Source organism: Piliocolobus tephrosceles, chromosome 2, assembly GCF_002776525.5.
Source record: "Piliocolobus tephrosceles isolate RC106 chromosome 2, ASM277652v3, whole genome shotgun sequence".
NCBI lineage: Eukaryota > Metazoa > Chordata > Mammalia > Primates > Cercopithecidae > Piliocolobus > Piliocolobus tephrosceles.
Genome location: NC_045435.1, coordinates 122,356,185 through 122,375,482, shown reverse-complemented (window position 1 = coordinate 122,375,482; position 19,298 = coordinate 122,356,185). Strand labels below are relative to the sequence as shown.

The following is a 19,298-nucleotide window of genomic DNA, read 5'->3' as shown; positions in this document are numbered from 1 at the left end:
TTAATAGAAAACAGCCTTCAATAACCTAACTTTGGAGTATTATGATACAACTGCAAGCTGTTTGAGCATCTAACAATAAAAAATGTTTACAATAGGTCAGAAGCTTATAGTATGCTGCTGAGTATATCCTTTTAAGTACACATCACGTGAAAAATACAAATAGAATAATTTTTGTTAAAATATATTTTTATGATATATTTGGAATATTATGGATAATATTATTTGTTGTACAGTACATTAAATATTCATAAAATGTGTTGTATTAACAAGACAAATCTTTGGAAAAAGTGTCATGAGTACATAAAAACACATTGTAAAGATGTAATTAGCAGTTTGGCCACATAAAATTACACAACTGCAACTGTGGTTTATAAAGGGTAAAAACATCAAATCAGTGTCTGAGAAGTAAAAAACAATCAAGGAAACCGTTAGGCAGATATTTTCTATACTGGAGTAAAGGTAAACTTGACAGGGAATACAGAATCAGTATATCCTTTCTATGCATTTGAAACAGTTGAGGTATTGAGTCAAAGCCTGGCTTCTCACAGTAGTCAAGCAAATTGTTATCCATCCACTCCTCTGCTTCCACCTGTAATTTCTGGTGACTTTTTGGGTTTGTTTCTCACAAAATTGCTATAGCTGCTCTGGAGATCTCTCACTAATGCCTTTGTCATTACTTCAATTCTAAAGCACAGGCCTATAAAGAAGTGGCTTGGATTCTACTCATGGTCTTAGTTGCCGCATGGAGTGGTCACATGTTGGTACCTACACCAGGGGGTTGGTCTCTTGTGAACATTCCCCAAGTATGCCAGTTCAGATCTCGCTTAAATGCTGTATGTTCCACTTCCCCAAAACCATATATATATTCTGATGGCAGGCGAGTCGATATTTGAATGAACTGGTCATTAAAAGCAAATCCAGGCAGTGAAGAATCCCAACTGAAAACAAAAGAAAATAAAGCTAAGTCTGTCAAAATATATGCAAAATAGTATCACAAATGATAATGGTAATTCTTTCTTAGATTATCAAAAAATCAATATTTTTTCTATATTCCTAATTATACCCAGGTACCAAATGGAAATAGATAACTATTCCAATACATTTTTTCTTTTATCTAAGTTAAGGAATATGTAAAATATGTTTCATATACTTATAGGGGAATCATAAATAATATGATTATACATGTCTTTCTTTAGACAAGTATTCCTTTTAAAAATAAAATTAATATGAAATCATAAATAACTCAGTAATGTGTGACCTAGAAATTAAAAGTTCTCAATTTCCCTGCTCCCTTGAGTTAATCACAATACATGTTTTTCTATGTGTAGAATAAAAATACATCAATATTTTTATAATGAATTTTAAGTTTAATGGATATTTAAATGTTGAACTCTTGCCAGTTACTACTCCCAATTGTGTTTTTCTTCCTTTATTTTATGTTCATAAAAATAGCTGTGTATGAAGTAATGTGTTTCAAGAAACATATTATTCAACTCATTTGCAAGAACATAAAGAAGGGTGGAAAGTAACATTGGCAAGGAGAGGAAACATAAGTATTACAAGTAATCTGGGCATATTTTAACTTTTTATATTTATTATTTTGGAAAACTAATTGAGAATAATGCTTGCCAAATGACAATAAATAATGCCCTTGCACCAGGATATTTTTATAAAATGACTTAGCTTCACATGTTTTGGAACAAAAATATTGTCATAACAACAAAATTATTAAAATGATCCAGATAGAGTTTTAGTCATTATTTGTACATATCCTGACAATACCAGAAAACATTCTGATAACATCATCTAAGGAATGGCATGGCAAACTTAAATTACATAAAAGTATATTTTAATATGTTATAGTTTCTAGATATTTTGAATAGAGACCATAATTTTAAAATTAAATTTATTCATTGTAACATAAAAATATATCTAGACTTGTGTATTGTACCTTATTTTCACTAATACATGGCAGATAAATTATTAATTCTGTCAGATTCAAGCACCAATAAACTATTTCAACAGTTTTAATAAATATTTACTTCATTTGTTTCCAAATACTTATTTTTACCAACACTCATCATGCTTTTTAAAAGAGGTTTTGGTTTTGGTTCTCAACTTGATTAGAAGAATGAGTCTGATACTAAGAGTGAAATTGAACACCTCCAAACTGTAGATAAAATTGTGGGCCAATCCTTTAAAATAGTCCCATGGACTATGTTTAGCTAGAAATATTAAAATGGGCAAAGTTATTTAACATAACTTACATTTTTGTGTGTGATGCTAATCTAGGACAGTGAAGGCTGTTCATCATTTTACTTTTCCCATCCTAAGCTAAAATTAAAATATCCTTTATATCAAATCATTCGATCACTTACATAACTCTTCCACTGCTTCTGCGTCGAATCTGGATGCCAAAAGGATTTTCTTTGATTTCAACATCATAAAGTCTGTTTTCATAAGTACTTATTGGGGCATTTGGAATGTTTAACGGTACTGGAACTTCATATCTCCTATTTTGGGGATCGTAAATCTATTGCAGATAAGTAGTAAAAAACTTTACTCTGATTGCTGACATAGCATGTACATATCATGAAATAATTTAAATAATGGCTCAAATATGAATATTTAGAATTTTTCTCCATATAATTTCTAACTCTACGTTCATGGTCCATATAACCATATCAGTATAGAATTTCATATACACATGTATAATGGGACCAAACTGAGTACTGCATTTTTGAACCTTTAAAAATTGTTTTGTGATTTGTTTTCTATACAATAAGATCAAAACAGAAATTTTAGAGCTAAATATTCTATAGTATGGGTGTACCAAAATTATATCATGGTTAAAAACAGAAGTTGTTTCAATATTTTTTGTCATACCTATGATTATACAATAAACCCTAATGCTAATTTATGTTTATTTGTGTTTTTATTTCTTCAATACATTTCTTAAATACCTCTAGGGACTGAGTATACTTACCGTTTTAGGGTCTTTGCTAACTATTGACAAACTGCTTTCCAGAATTTGTTTACTGATTAATATTCTCACCAAAATGTGTACTCTAGTGCTAATTTATGTTAAAGTAAAAGCATTTATTTTTCATTGTTATTCATTTCATTTCTTATGAGATTTCATCTTTTTCTACATTATTATTTAACATTTATGCTCCACTGTACTTTAAATTGCATTTTGTTCCTAGAATTTTTAATGAGTGTAATTATCTTGATATTTTAGTTTCTTCTGTTAAATGTCTTCTTATGAGAGGTTTTGATATTTTTTCTTGATTACATGAGTTGAAATTGCTTTTCCTAAGTCACATATTTATCAGATATTTACCCATTTTTTTGTCTTCTAATTGTGTATAGTGTTTTTCCATGTGAAAACATGTTTTATTTGTATGTAAGAAAATGTGTAGATTTTTACCTATGTCACTTATGCCTTTTTATCTGTGGCTTGAAAGGCCTTTGCTAGCCAGATACAAAATAAATATGCAGCTTAATTTGTTTTAGGTTATGTTTAGTTTTTACATGCAACTCATTCTAAATTTTATTTTAGTATATGATTAAAACCAGACACTTTTCTATATAAATTATTAAATAACCTACTTCTTCATTATTAATTTGCAAACCTTTCTTCACACACACATATCTTCTATGCTTTTGTGTCATCACACACACACACACACACACACACACACAATCTTCTATGCTTTTGTGCCATCACACACACACACAATCTTCAATGCTTTTGTGCCATCTCGTTTCAATAAACAATCAGGCAATTCTATCTCCAGTTCCACACTGTTTTAATTATATGAACTTTTGTTCTTTACCCCTTGCTGAATTTTAACCATTGCACAGTGTTTGTTTGTTCAGACAAACTTACAAGTTCTTTTATGAAGTCTCAAAAGATACTTCACTAAGACTTATATGAAAATACCTTAAAAGCTGCAATTGAGCTAAAGTGAATTAACATTTAAAAGATAATTGACTCTTATTTATAATTTTAAAATAATATGAACATTTTTAATAGTTTTTCTCCTTATAGATAGTCCATTTAGTCCTATAATTTTTGATGATTTATTATTTGATTTTTTCATTTGAGTTTGCTAATGAGATTTGTTGTCATTTCTGCTTCTAAATAGTGAGCAACAATGTGCAAGAAAATATCTTTGGAAATACATTTTACATCTAGTTATTGTGTTGATATTTAAAATTTCTAATACTATTCTTAATGGAATCCCTTGGGATTCTTAAGTTAAAAAAATATGTTATCTCTAAAAGTTGAATGAAATTATTGCTTTGGTATGTCTTATTATATTGGCCAGAAAATTAAGGCCACAACTTAAAAATAGTAAAAAGAGTAGGCATCCAATTTTGTTTATTTTAATGACACTATCAGCATAGTTTGATAATAAATGCCTTATGTATTTTGCAAGAATTTAAATGTAGTTTTTAAATCATCATTGTATTAATCACAAAGTTAGCAAGAATGAGCAGTTTCATTTCTTGGGCACCTAGCTATGAGTTGTGTAGGAAAAAGATATTTTTATGGAATCAAAATATTATCAAAAGTGTTAATAACCTTTAATACTATATTAAATATTCAATCGCAGAATTATCCAAAATCTCCAAAATTACCCAAAATCAAAACTAGCTTTGAGGTAGTTTATATCAAGCATACCTTAAACTGCAACATATCATTTTTGTGATATTTCACCTCCACACGAAGAGTTGAGATGGGGTCAGAAGGTAACTTTATTCTAGCATTTGCAGTATTTAGTTGGAGGTCAGCTGTTACACCCATTGATGAATAGTTAGTTGACTTGACTGAATAAGAGTTATCTTGTCTGGGAAAGTAACACTCAGGTGCTTTGGATAGAGAAGAATTCTAAAAACACAATGCATGTTCATTGTCAGAAATTATAAGCCTTGTAATATTTGACTCTTTAAAATTATACTGATGTTTAGTCACACATTGTGTGATTTACAAGTTTCATAATACAAAAATGAAATAATAGTCATAACACAAAATATATTATATGTAATTTGGGATCCTATGTACTTAAATTTTATACAAAATAGTTGCCTTTATGCTCTACAGAAAGAAGAGTAGAGCAGAAGGATCAAATGTCATACTTTTTTTAACTCAAAATATAGCATTAAATTGTGTTGTCTGCAAAAGCAAGTATATTACTAATACATTTTGATTCCATGTTTGTTCTTACTCTTCATATTGATTGTTGATTATTGTGTATAAAAATGGCATTATGACATGCCTCTAAAGGGCAAGTGGTAGAGTCCTTTTACTTATAATGAAACTCTCAATCCTTCTTTTTTAAACTTATTCTTATACTGGTCAATTACATCCTGACCTGGATTTGAAATAGGAACCCTTGGCTAAGAATCAGAGTTGATTGGTTTACATAGAAGTGAGAGACAAAACCTAAGAAAAAGAATTATAAACTGTGGCATTGATGGCTAGTTTCCTTACCACAATCCATTCTCCCTATCTTCCTTGATTATTATTGTATTTTGCGGAGAAATATATTTATCTACATTTCCAATTTCCTTTTAAAGAAGTTGTATAAGTCCTCCTAAAAGCTCTTTAAAAGAAAGGGGCCTAAGCTGACTAAATTGAGATACTCTGTTTGATTCATCTTCTCGAGGGCGTACTGTCTGGCTTCTATCTAAAGTGAACAATTTCATCTGTGTACCCTATCCCAGGCCTCCTTACCTATAAAAATATTTCTCCCTCAATTCTCCACCCTCTCTTGCATCAAAAATATTGCATTCATTATGTTACTTTTAACAGCATAAACTGATTTTATTCATCTCATTTTTTTGAAGTAAATGTCACTTCAGTAGTTTCTCTGACTACTGTTCTATTTTTTCTGCTTTATTTACAGCAAAACTTAGAAGTGTTCATCATACTCGCTGTCTCTAATGTGTCCCTTGATTTTCTCTTGAACTGACTCTAACCAGGCTTTTATCCCTAGTACTACATCTAATGTTTGCATGCCAAAGTTACCAAAGACTCCCACGTTACCAAATCCACATGTCAGTTTCCAGTCCTTATCTTACTAACAAACAACTGGCATAGTTGATCATTTCTTCCGTTCTAAATGCTTTGTTCAATTGGCTTCCAGGACCCAGCATGTTATTTCCAACCCAATACTTGAGCTGTTCTTTCTAAGCCTCCTTTGTCATTTCCTCCTTGGCTAAAGTTTGTAATCGCCCAGGGTTTAGTCTTTGAATACTTCTCATCTATTCAAGCTTATTTTGTTGATGATATCATCCTACCACATGGACTTAAACAAAGAAATGAAAGTCTCAGCAATAGAATCATACAGGCAGAGGAAAGAACTTCAAAGCTTGAAGATGAGGTTTTTGAATTAACTCAATCCAATAAAGACAAAGAAAAAAGAATAAGACAATATAAACACAGCCTCCAAGAAGTATGGGATTACGTTAAATGACCAAACCTAAAAATAGTTAGTGTTACTGAGAAAGAAGGGAAATCTAAAAATTTGGAAAACATATTTGAAGGAATAATCAAGGAAAACTTCTCTGGCCTTGCTAGAAACCTAGACACCCAAATAAAAGAGAACTCAAAGAATACCTGGAATATTCACTGTGAAAATATCATTGCCTAGACATATTGTTATCAGGTAATCTAAAGTTAAGATGAAGGAAAAAATCTTAAGAGCTGTGAGGCAAAAGCACCAGGTAACCTATAAAAGAAAACAGCATGTTTCTCAGCAGAAACCCTACAAGCTAGAAGGGATTGGGGCTCTATCTTCAGCCTGCTTAAACAAAACAATTATCAGCCAAGACTTTTGTATCCAGGGACACTTAGGTTCATAAATGAAGGAAAGATATAACTTTTTTTCAGACAAACAAATGCTGAGAGAATTGACTACTACCAGAATCAGTACTATGGTAAGTGCTAAAAAGAGCTCTGAATCTTGAAACAAATCCTAGAAATACATCAAAACTGAACCTCTTTAAAGCATAAATCTCACAGGACCTATAAAACATAATTAAAAAACACAAGGTATACAGGCAAAAAATAGCACAATGAATGGAATGGTACTTCACATCTCAGTACTGACATTGAATGTAAATGGTCTAAATGCTCCACCTTAAGGACACAGAATAACAGAATGGGTAACTATTCACCAACCAGCTATCTGCTGCCTCCAACAGACTCACCTAACACATAAGGACTCACATAAACTCAAGATAAAGGGGTGGGAACAAAAACATTCCATGTAAATGAACACCAAAAAACAGCAGAAGTACCTATTTTTTATATCAGATGAAACAAACTTTAAAGCAACAAACAGCAGTTTAAAAAGGCTAAGATGGACATTATACAATAATAAAAAGCCTTATCCAACAGGAAAATATCACAGTCCTAAATATATATGCACCTAACACTGGAGCTCCCAAATTTATAAAACAATTACTAATAGACCTAAGAATTGAGAGAATCAGCAACACAGTAATAGTGGAAGAGTTCAATACTCCACTGATAGTACTAGAAAGATCATCAAGATGGAAAGTCAACAAAGTAACAATGGATTTAAACCATACCCTGGAAAAAAATGGACTTAGCAGATATTTACAGAACATTCTACCCAACAACCACAGAAGATACGTTCTATTCATCAGCACATGGAACTTTCTCCAAGATAGACCATATGATAGGCCACGAAATGAGCCTCAATAAATTTAAGAAAATCGAAATTATATCAAGCACTCTCTCAGACCACAGTAAAATAATACTGGAAATAACTCTGAAAGGAATCTTCAAAGCCATGCAAATACATGGAAATTAAATAATCTGCTCCTGAATGATCATTGGGTTAAAAATAAAATCAAGATGAAAATGTAAAAAGTCTTTTAACTGAATGACAATAGTGACACAGCCTATCAAAAGCTCTGGGATACAGCAAAGGCAGTACTAATAAGAAAGTTCATAGCCCTAAATGTCTACACCAAAAAGTCTAAAAGAGCACAATAGACAATCTAAGGTCACACCTCAAGGAACTAGAGAAACAAGAACAAACCAAACCAAAACTCAGAAGAAGAAAGGAAATAACCAAGATCAGAACATTACTAAGTGAAACTGAAACAAACAAACAAAAAATACAAAAGACAACTGAAACAAAAGTCTAGTTCTTTGAAAAGATAAATAAAATTGACTGATCATTAGCAAGATTGATCAAGAAAAGGAGAAAGTCCAAATAAGCTCAATTAGAAATGAAATGGGAGATACTGCAACTGACACCACAGAAATACAAAAGATCATTCAAGGCTACTATGAACACATTTACACACATAAATTAGATAACCTAGAAGAGATGGATACATTCCTGGAAAGACACAACCTTAAATCAGGAAGAATTAGATAACCTGAGCAGACCAATAACAAGAAGTGAGACTAAAATGGTAGTAAACAATTACCAACAAAAAAATGTCCAGGATCATATTCATAGCAGAATTTGTACCAGTTAGTCAAAGAATAATTGGTACCAATCCTATCGACATTATTCCACAAGACAGAGAAAGGAGGAACCCCCCTAAATTGTTCTATAAAGCCAGTATCACCCTAATACCAAAACCAGGAAAGGACATAACCAAAAAAGTAAACTACAGATCAATATCCCTGAGGAATATAGATGCAAGAATCCTTAACAAAATACTAGCTAACCAAATTCAACAACACATCACAAAGATAGCCCAACATGATCAAGTGGCTTTCATACTAGGGATACAGGGATGGTTTCACATATGCAAGTCAATGAACATGATATACCACATAAACAGAATTAAAAACAAAAATCACAGGATCTTCTATTACAACATTCCATTTTGATTAAAACTCTCAGTAAAATCGGCAAACAAGGGTCATACCTCAATGTAATAAAAACCGTGTGACAAACCCACAGCCAACATAATACTGAATGGGGAAACATTGAAAGCATTCTCTCTAAGCACTGGAACAAGACAGAGATGGCCATTCTCACTTATTTTCAGCATAGTACTGGAAGTCCTAGCAAGAGCAATCAGACAAGAGAAAGAAAGAAAGGGGCATCCAAATCAGTAAAGGGAAGTCAGACTGTCGCTATTTGCTGATGATATGATCGTTTACCTAGAAAACCCTAAAGCCTCCTCCAAAAAGCTCCTAGAACTGATAAAATAGTTCAGCAAAATTTTCGGATACAAAATTAGTGTACAGAAATCGATAGCTCTTCTATAAACTAAAAAGAACCAAGCTGAGAATCAAATCAAGAACTCAACCCCTTTTAAAATAGCTACATAAATAAAATAAAATAAAATAAAATAAAATACTTAGGAGTATACCTAACCAAGGAAGTGAAAGACCACTACAAGGAAAACTACAAACACTGCTGAAAGAAATCATATAGGACACAAACAAATAGAAACATATCCCATGCTCATGGATGGATAGAAAGAATATTGTGAAAATGACCATACTGCCGAAACAATATACAGATTCAATGCAATTCCCATCAAAACACCATCATTATTCTTCACTGAACTAGAAAAAGCAATCCTAAAATTCATATGGAATCAAAAAAGACCATGCATAGTCAAAGTGAGAATAAGCAAAAAGAACAAATCTGGAGGCATCATATTGCCTAATTTCAAACTATACTATAAAGCCACAGTCACCAAAATAGCACAGTACTGTGTGAAAATAATCACACAGACCAACGTAACAGAATAGAGAACCCAGAAATAAACCCTGATATCTACAGCCACCTGATCTTCGACAAAGCAGACAAAAACATAAATTGGGGAAAGGACATCCTATTCAACAAACGGTGCTATAATAATTGGTAAGCCACATGCAGAAGAATAAAACTAGATTCTCATCTCCCACCTTATACAAAAATCCAGTCAAGGCGGATTAAGGACTTAAATCTAAGACCAGAAACTACACAAATTCTAGAAGATAGCACTGTAGACATTGGCTCAGGCAAGGATTTGATGACCAAGAAACAAAAGCAAATGCAATGAAAACAAAGATAAACAGCTGGGACTTAATTAAACTAAAGAACTTTTGCAGTGCAAAAGGAACAGTCAGCAGAGTAAACAGACAACCCACAGAGTGGGAGAAAATCTTCACCATCTACACATCTGACAAAGAACGAATATCCAGAATCTACAACAAGCTCAAACAATTTGGCAGGAAAAACAAACAAGCAATCCCTTCAAAAAGTGGGATAAGGGCACGAATAGACAATTCTTAAAAGAAAATATGAACAAATGGCCAACAAACATATGAACAAATGATCAGCATCACTAATGATCAGGTAAATGCAAATCAAAACAACAATGTGATACCACCTTCCTCCTGAAAGAATGGCCATAATCAAAAAATCAAAAAATAACAGATGTTGGCATGGATTCAGTGAAAAGGGGACACTTCTACACTGATGGTTTCCACTATGGAAAAGAGTGTGGAAAGAGTGTATCTGTTGACAAATTCTTTAATTCCTTAAAGAATTAAAAGCAGTACCACCATTTGTTCCAGCAATCCCACTACTGAGTATCCACCCAGAGGAAAAGAAGTAATTATGCAAAAAAGATACTTGAACGTGCATGTTTATAGCAGCACAATTTGCAATTGCAAAAATGTGGAACCAAACCAAATGTTCATCAATCAATGAGCAGATAAAAAAACTGTGATGTGGGTGTGTGTATATATATTTATACATATCTAGTTATATATAGTTTTATATATATAACGTTAGCATTATATATAACATTATATAGATTTAACATTATATATATCACATTAAAAATATTTAATGGGAAAGATAAAATTTCACATGTTCATGTTTAGAAGCTATTTATGCTTTAGTAAGATGAATTGTTCCCACTTGTCCTTTAGATTTGTTTTGATAAAGTTAGCATACTTTGAATGTAAAGGGGAATGGATGTGAATCTGGCTGAAGAGAGGCAACTTAAAGAGAAGGTTCAGAGAAATGAACTTCACTATTTGATTTCAGTTGATTTTAAAATCTTTTCTCCTCTTCACTTTTTCTGTTCTTATATTCTTCCCTATTCTTCACTAGTGATACAGATTATGCGGTTTTAACAATTAATGGAGAGAAATCGGGATAATTTCTCTGGAGGCAGAGATTCTATGCATCTCTTTATATAAATGTAAATGTCTCTGGAAAATTGCTGACAGATATGTCTTGACTCATCCCAGTGATATAACAAACGCATTTAATTATTTGGTTATGTTAAATAAATGTATCTGTTGACAAAACTCAATGATGTAACAAAAAGTTCAGAATTTGAAAAACAGGCATAGCAAGAGGGAATGTTTTACAATGTCCTTCCTGTGACATTGGTAAAAATACCTGCCACCCTCAGTCATCATTATTTTGTTAAAATGAAAGTCAAAATAACTGGCCAGAGATTACCATCCTTAATGGAAGAGAACTAGCCCTCTACTCAACATTATATGTCTTAATAACTTGAGACAATGATTTCGAAATAGTGTCCACTACTGGCATATCTTATCCAAATGAGCAAATCAGCTACAGTCAACACCAAGTAAAGTGTAACAGACAGTATTATTTTATTAAGTAAAGTTACACTATCCAAAGTGCCTGGAAAGCAATTTACGCATCAATTCAGCCTGGCCTTTACTAAGATATGTCTTTGGATAATTAATTAAAATAAAAGTGAATTGCCTGTCAGAGACGCTAACTTCACATTCCACATGATTATCTAATTGAATTTAGTTTATATGCTGCAGATTTAGAAGTATAACATGTAAAATTTTCATTGAAATGCTTATGTGAAAACCATATCATGAGTAATAATTAAAATTATTATTACCGTTTTCCATACACAGCCACGTTGTATGCACTTTTGTTCAGTTGCCAAATCTGCATCTGGATAACAATTAAATGTTTCATTTTCTGAGAAAATTTGATTCCATTGAACACGAAAGTTTCCTCCAAGGTTAAGGTTGAGATCTGCAATTAGGAGAACCTTTGAAGACAAACAAACAAAAAACACAAACAAACAAAACTTTTAAACACTGTATCTGATCATTGGATGATTTTTAACAAAATTTACATTTTACGAAATGTGGCAATGATGGCAATTCTTCAAATTAAATCATTAGTAGTTTAGATAAAATACTTAAAAAATAGAATTATATATATGCAATATATATGTGTGTATTTACGTATATATACATATATGTACATATGTATGTGCACACACATACAATTATAGCTATAATTGGGATTTCAAAATTATGTTTGATTATTTCTTATATACCTTGGGAATAATGTGAGCAAATTTATCCCACACCCAGATTTTCATCTGCATAACTTACTTTTTGATATCTACCATAGTTGCAAAACTTTACTTTGAGTAATGAAAGTTCATATAAAGATCAATCTATGCATAGCAGAATTATAAAGGTATACTACTAGTGATTATGTATATATATTTATAAGCATAAAAGTAGACATACAAATAGCCACAGATAGACCTTTATATTGCATACCTAACCAATACAATTATTTTTTCATTATTCCCTCTTTTAATCTCTATTAGAGTCATAAAGTTCACAATAAGCTTGTATTGCTTAATTTATATCAATTTGTTCTTATAGTGCTAGGAAATATAAATCATGATATACCTACTAAATAAAAAATAATTAATCAGTACATATTTTATGAAAATAAATAATTGAAAAGTCCTGGGCCAGAGGTCTTATGAGTTAGACAAAAATATTATAAGACAATGTTCTATATCTTAAACAATTAAGAAATTATTTATGGCAATATTACTAATAATTTGGTATTATATAAATGGAAAAAAGGTAAATGACAAAAATAATTGCTTTCATGTTTTTAAATATTACAGTCTCTTTTGTAATACATCAATCTACTACCCAAAGCAACATTATGATTGAAATACTACATTTTGCAAATGAGAAAACTAAAATAATGAGAGATTTATTTAATGTGTTTAGAAGCAGAGATAGCAGAGCTGGAATCTGTGCATCCAATAACTCTGCATCCAATTTTGTTATTCTTTTCCCCTCTGTACTACAACTGTCAAAGGAAACAAAAATCACAACATAAGGAAGGCTTTCTACAGGGGAAGAAAAGTGTAAACACAAAATTGAAGTCAGAAGAGTACAAGATATATTTTGAGGACAATGACACCTCACTAAAAAAGAAACAGGAGAAAGACTAAAGAAATGAACTGAACCAATATGTTAAAGAGTCTAAAGCAGCTAAAACATTTGGAATTTCTTTTGTGTGCAATAGGTAGGTTAGAGTTCAGATTAGAAGAATTTTATGGAAAATATTAGCAAGGCCCATATAACTAGTATGCATGAGAAAATAAAACAGGGAGAGAGAAATTGCAAGAAGTTCCCTTCATGTTGATATCTAAATACAAATTGGATTGACATAAATTAGAATATTATTCAGAAAAAGTGAAGAAAAAAATGAAGGGAGGAAGGAAGCAATGAAGAGAAGGAAGGAAGACACACTGAGAGGAGAAATATGGTAAGTGCCCGAATGGTTATATAATGTTAAATGTGAGATTATATGATAGCTAAAATATTTTAAAAGATTGTAATTACCTGGTTAGAAGCATCATAAGTGAAATTGGAATGAGCGCTCATTGGTTGATTATTTTCCGCCACTGTAACTTCTGTAACAATGTCTGTCAACCCAAGGATTTTTACAGTCTGAAATGCTAAGGTAGTTCCTTCCTGATATGATGAATGTGTGCACACAATATCTAATGTGTTCTGGGAAAAATAGTATATGATATTATATATTAGGTCATCAGATATAAACCTGAAATAACAATACCGATATGACATAGCAAAGAAAGGTCATCATCTACGCCTCTATTCCTTCCAGCTCTCCTCATCCAAGTAGCACATAGAAATATACTCATTAATAACTATTTTAATTTATATATATATGCCAGAAAATTTTACTTTCAGAGACAACCTTAATTAGTCATATGCAACACATATATGCTCATTCTTATTCTAGTCCTAACATTGATGAAGAATAATTTAACTTTGCCAAAAAAGAATGTATGATAAAACCAACATCTATGAAAAAAAAATCATTTCTATTAACTATTCAAAATTTAATAAACCAAAATCCACACCAATTATTACTGTGACTAATTCATTAAAATATTTTCAAATATGTTGAAATTGTTTTCCTAGGGCATGTTGCCTAAGACCAAACATAACATGTTAAGAACTCTATAGGTTTCTTTGCATCAATTACATGATCACAAACTTTATAAAATTTTAAGATAACAATTTGTTTATAATTTAACAATTTAAATAAACAATTTAAATGAACAACTTACTTCGTTACATTCCATTAAAATCTGTAGGCAAATGTAAACACCTTTTCCAAAATATTCACCATAAAAGAATAACATAGGCATGAACAAATTATACATTTAACTATAAGTACAATGAGAATACTTACATTAGAAACTGAAAATGTATATAATATGTAGCTGCCATTTTGTATGGTATCTGAAATGAAAAATATCTTGATCAGTACAAAATGTAATGTTAAATTCTCTGCTTGTTATGTTAAACAAATGTAATTTGTTTAAACGAATGTTAACTGAGGGTGAATATAAGGCTTAGGAGAGAGTTACAGAATCCTGTGGTGATTTTTAAATACACACATTTTCAAAAATACATAAATAAATATTCACATGTTTCATATACATTTAAAGGCATTTAGGATAGTCTTTTTTTTCTTGTTGCCCTTCTTATATTTATCTGTAACTCTTTAAAATTTGTACAAGGGTATTCCATAATACACCTAAGAAGTAGTTAATTAAAATAGAAGATAAATTTTAATCTTTTGTACTCATATATAAAACACATACCTAACAGCCCTCTATTAGAAGAAATGAGATTTTTCTAAAAGGTTTCTAAAAATGTATTAGGAAAATTGTAAGTGAATACGTAAATACAAATAGACAAACTTAACTATGGCATAATTAGAAATACCATAGCATAAAATTACTTTTAAATATTTCGTTTGGTATACTGAATTCTCAAGTTTGGAGCTCAAGAAATACAATGAAAGATAATAAGGAAAATAAATTGTAAGCAATTGATACAATGACATTCTTACCTCAAATAATTTGACATTAAATAACTAAATCGTTAAATGTTGGTTTTATTTTCTGTTTACAGTAACAAAATTTTAGTTATAATTACTATCTTACTTCAAAACAGTTGAAAATATAATGCAATTTGTATACCTGAGAATTTATTGACTATTTTAATCTAAAAGATAAAGATAGATTAAAAAGTCTTGTCAAAGACCTACAACAAACAAAAGCACAAAACTAGATATTTTAGTTAAATATAGATAAAGCAAATAACAATGGTAAAATGTTTAAAGTAACCTAAAAGCCTGTAACAGATAAAAATTTAGGAATTAAAAATAAAAATTGTGATATTTTAAAAATGAAAAAACCTATATCAATAAAGCCAAAACTTCCAGTTATCAGAATGAACATTTAAAGCATATCGCTTTCAGACTTACATTTAGTTTCTCCATCATCCCAGAAAAAGTCTCCTTTGGCTGAGTTGTTTTCATCTAATGCTACTATAAGTCCTAGAGGATTCTTACGGCTATTAAGAAAAATTAGATGCATATATGATTCAAAATAAATGCATAATAATACAATATCCTATAAATAACTCCACTTCAACCTGTCTGTTTTATGGGTCCTGAATTCAGTAAGAAAATTGACATCAATAAATTTGTATTTATATGTATTAATAATTTACTGATATCAATGTTCTTATGTGAATACAGAAGTACTTTATATATGTAGAAAATGAGTCAAAAGAATAAATGTAATAAATGCAATAATGGATTTTTTGAAGGCTGAGATACTTGCAAAATTGAAACAATGTATTTTAATTCAAATGAGAAAAATTAAATGTGTCATATTAAGGCTCAACTCAACCTGTATACCCCTAAATCTCAATGAATTAAGTCTACTACTTATGAGCAAAAAAATTAAAAAAAGATTAAAATTTGAAATAATGTTTAGTGGAATCTGTAAGAATATTATAAATGAAATGATTATAACAGGAGAAATGAGATATAGTCAAGAAATATGTTTTTTTAAGTTACATTTTACCGTAAAATATTATCTACAAGGCTATACAGTCCAGGCATCTCCTGTATAACAGGAGCTCTCGTGTATAACAATTTTTTGAGAACATACTCGTGAATCAGTTACATTATGATACTAGTCCATTCTAGAATGCCAAAACAGTTAAATTACTAATTACTAATGCATATCACTAACATACTACATAAAAGAAAATAATAAATAACACAATTTCAGATATTCTTAATGTTATGAAGAAAATACAGTAGGGTAAGGAATAAAGAGTAACTTCCTGTTGGGTTGTGGCAGAATAGGGAAAAGTATGTGAATTCAATACGGCACTTTCTGTGCTCTTTGTACTCAGAATGAATGATGCGAAATGGAGCACCAGCATTTTCAAGTTTCTTTTACTTTTAGAAAATATTTCCGAGATTTACACTTAGTGAGCAATTTAGTTTATCTCTTGCTCTTTACCTAACATGAAATACCCAGTTCATTTATGAACTTAAAACATTTTAGCAGAAAGAAATACATTGGGATTTATTTATGTATGGAAATTCAAATATGTAAAAACTAACAAATACTTTACTCAATAATATAACAAATATTCACATTTTGTATATTTATTAAGAATCAAATATTATCTTTAATTATGCTAATGTGAGTAAATTTTTGATACAGGAAGTTAACTTCTAAGTAAATTAGAAATTTTGAAAATCAAGATATTTATAATAATATAAATAATTTCATTCTTTTTATAACTACGATGGTTATAGTTCAGTATTACCTCTGTGTGTCAAATATCTGCAGGTGAAGAAACTAAATATTATCTCTGATTCTTAATGCAAATATGAAATATTAGAATTTGAATTTTATTTTAGATTTCAGTTAATGATTTTTCATTTTACCTTGCTGTTGTTGTTACATCTGGTTCTTGAATGGGGATGATATAACCTCCTCTAAGATGTAATCCTATTTTGTCTGCTGGAAGATACATATCAACACGTTGTTTCCTCCATGGCCTTTTTGCACCCTAATAATTGGAAGATTACAAATATTCTTAATATTATTGAAGACTTTAAACTCTATTTCACAAGAATTAAAAGTTATGCATAGAAACAATTTTTATTATGAGCAATTTATGTCATCAAAATGAATACAATCTATTGTTTTCTAGTTTTAGGAGAGTTTGGTTTTTTGTTGTTTTTTTTTTTCCCCCAGTTTGCTGAACAAAGCAGAGGAAAAATAAGTTCACTTTCTCAAAAATAAAAAAAAATCAACATAAAGAGACTCATTTTCTTTCTACAATAACAGTACTTGAATTAGCTTTTTTATTCTTCGTTATGGTTTAAAGTTAACTATGTCTTTAGGAAGGATTTTCTTAAAATCATTATTCCTGTAAAAATAAGGGTATACTTAGCCAATATAAGTGATTTGCAAAATAATATCATTTAGAATAAATATTGCTCAAAAAGTCTTGTTCAGTTGAAAAAAATGGATGGTGTATATGAGTGTTGTTATTTTGTCTTTTCAAGGTTGAAATAAAAGCCTTTTTCAAATATTTGAATATATTATATAAAAACAAATTTGTAAGATTAGCTCAGTACTCAAGTCTTCTGGCAATAAGATAAATATATAAAATAAGAAAAAGCATTAAAACAAGTTGCCACCCCTTCCTACATTACTACTAACTTTTATTTCCAAAATTTAAAAATAAATAATATCTCTTTATGCTAAATAATATAACTTCATATTAGAGTCTAGCTCATGTGCAAAAAAGGGTATACTTACAAAAATTTTGACACATTTCTAAAGTTTGAAATTATTATTTTTTATACTTAATAACAGAAATTCTAAAAATATGTATGCTATGTAGTTAAGTTTCTATGGAATAAAGTTTTTATGTAGAAATGTTTAAAAATACACTTGTGAGTCCATTAGTATGTTAAGGTTACTTACAGATTCGTAATCATACCAGATAGCATCAGGGATGTAGGCACTCACGGTATCTGCTCCCTAAAATAAAGAAAGATAATATGTATTTTTTAATTTCAATTTTTAACAGAGAGGATCTTATCAAATATTAAATTGGGTTTTCATAGTCAAGGGAAAAAGACTTTATGTTATTACACTCCGATATTTCCTCCAGATAGTAATCAAAAGGCTATTTTATTAGCTTCAGATAATATATTGTAAAACTTATAAAAGCAAAGAGGTAAAGAAATAATTAATTTAGATAGCAATTAAAATAATGTATGCATATATATGTACTGTTATAAACCACATGGTCATTGTGAATGCGAATATGTTTATTTCTGTTTACGTCCATAGACACATACACCTTTTAAAAATAGGTAATAATTACCAACTCACTCCAGTGTTTCTCCAACATTTTCATCTGATCAGCGAGTTTTCCAGTTCCTCTTTATTTACAATTGAGCAAAATTTCAATGTATATGTCTACTTAAATGAAAGCCCTTTGTTATTATGATTTGACTTTGATTCTATAATATAGTTTTTTTTTTTTTTTCTCAGGAGAACAATAACTTTATATAATTTTCAACTTTTTGAAATTGGTTTCACATCATAGAATTCCAACTTTATATTTATCAGCTTGAAACAGTCCACTGAGTATCATCTATTATTCAGATATTTTGTAATGTAGGGTCAATTTAGTTGTACAAACTTCAGTTTAAACAATAAGGTTATCAAACCTGTAGAGCCTACCTGTTTTAGAACAGGAGTAATAAGTAATGCGGGGCCCCACAGAAACTCAGTGTCCTCAATCCAGCTGTTCGTATCTTCATAAAACCTTAAGACAAATGACAATGTTTAAAGTATAATAGTGAAAAAATAAGTTTAGCTAAATTCCTGGTTTGGTTTATCTTTTCAGTTTTTTTCCTGGGAATTGTTATTATCTTGAATTGTGCTTGTTTCAGATGACATTTTGAATCCACAGTTCTTACATCCTTTATTGTTCATCTGACACTCAAGAAGGAAGGGAGGAAGCGAAGAAGGAAGAAGTGGGGAGTAGAAGAGGGAGAAAGGAAAAGGAAGAAATGAAGGAAAGAAGGAGGGGAGGG

General features: G+C 30.4%; 1 protein-coding gene across 1 annotated transcript in view; it reads right to left on the bottom strand.

Moving 5' to 3' along the window:
* The window catches only part of SI (sucrase-isomaltase), a 99,019-nt gene that overhangs the window by 40,866 nt on the left and 38,855 nt on the right, over positions 1 to 19,298 (bottom strand). Inside the window, exons 18-27 of the mRNA XM_026448217.1 lie at positions 18,943 to 19,027; positions 18,175 to 18,231; positions 17,124 to 17,248; positions 15,636 to 15,724; positions 14,553 to 14,602; positions 13,673 to 13,843; positions 11,899 to 12,054; positions 4,691 to 4,897; positions 2,379 to 2,533; positions 770 to 938 (exon numbers count right to left, since the gene is read on the bottom strand). Coding sequence (XP_026304002.1) covers positions 770 to 938; positions 2,379 to 2,533; positions 4,691 to 4,897; positions 11,899 to 12,054; positions 13,673 to 13,843; positions 14,553 to 14,602; positions 15,636 to 15,724; positions 17,124 to 17,248; positions 18,175 to 18,231; positions 18,943 to 19,027 — 1,264 coding nt within the window. The remainder of the gene's footprint in view (positions 1 to 769; positions 939 to 2,378; positions 2,534 to 4,690; positions 4,898 to 11,898; positions 12,055 to 13,672; positions 13,844 to 14,552; positions 14,603 to 15,635; positions 15,725 to 17,123; positions 17,249 to 18,174; positions 18,232 to 18,942; positions 19,028 to 19,298) is intronic.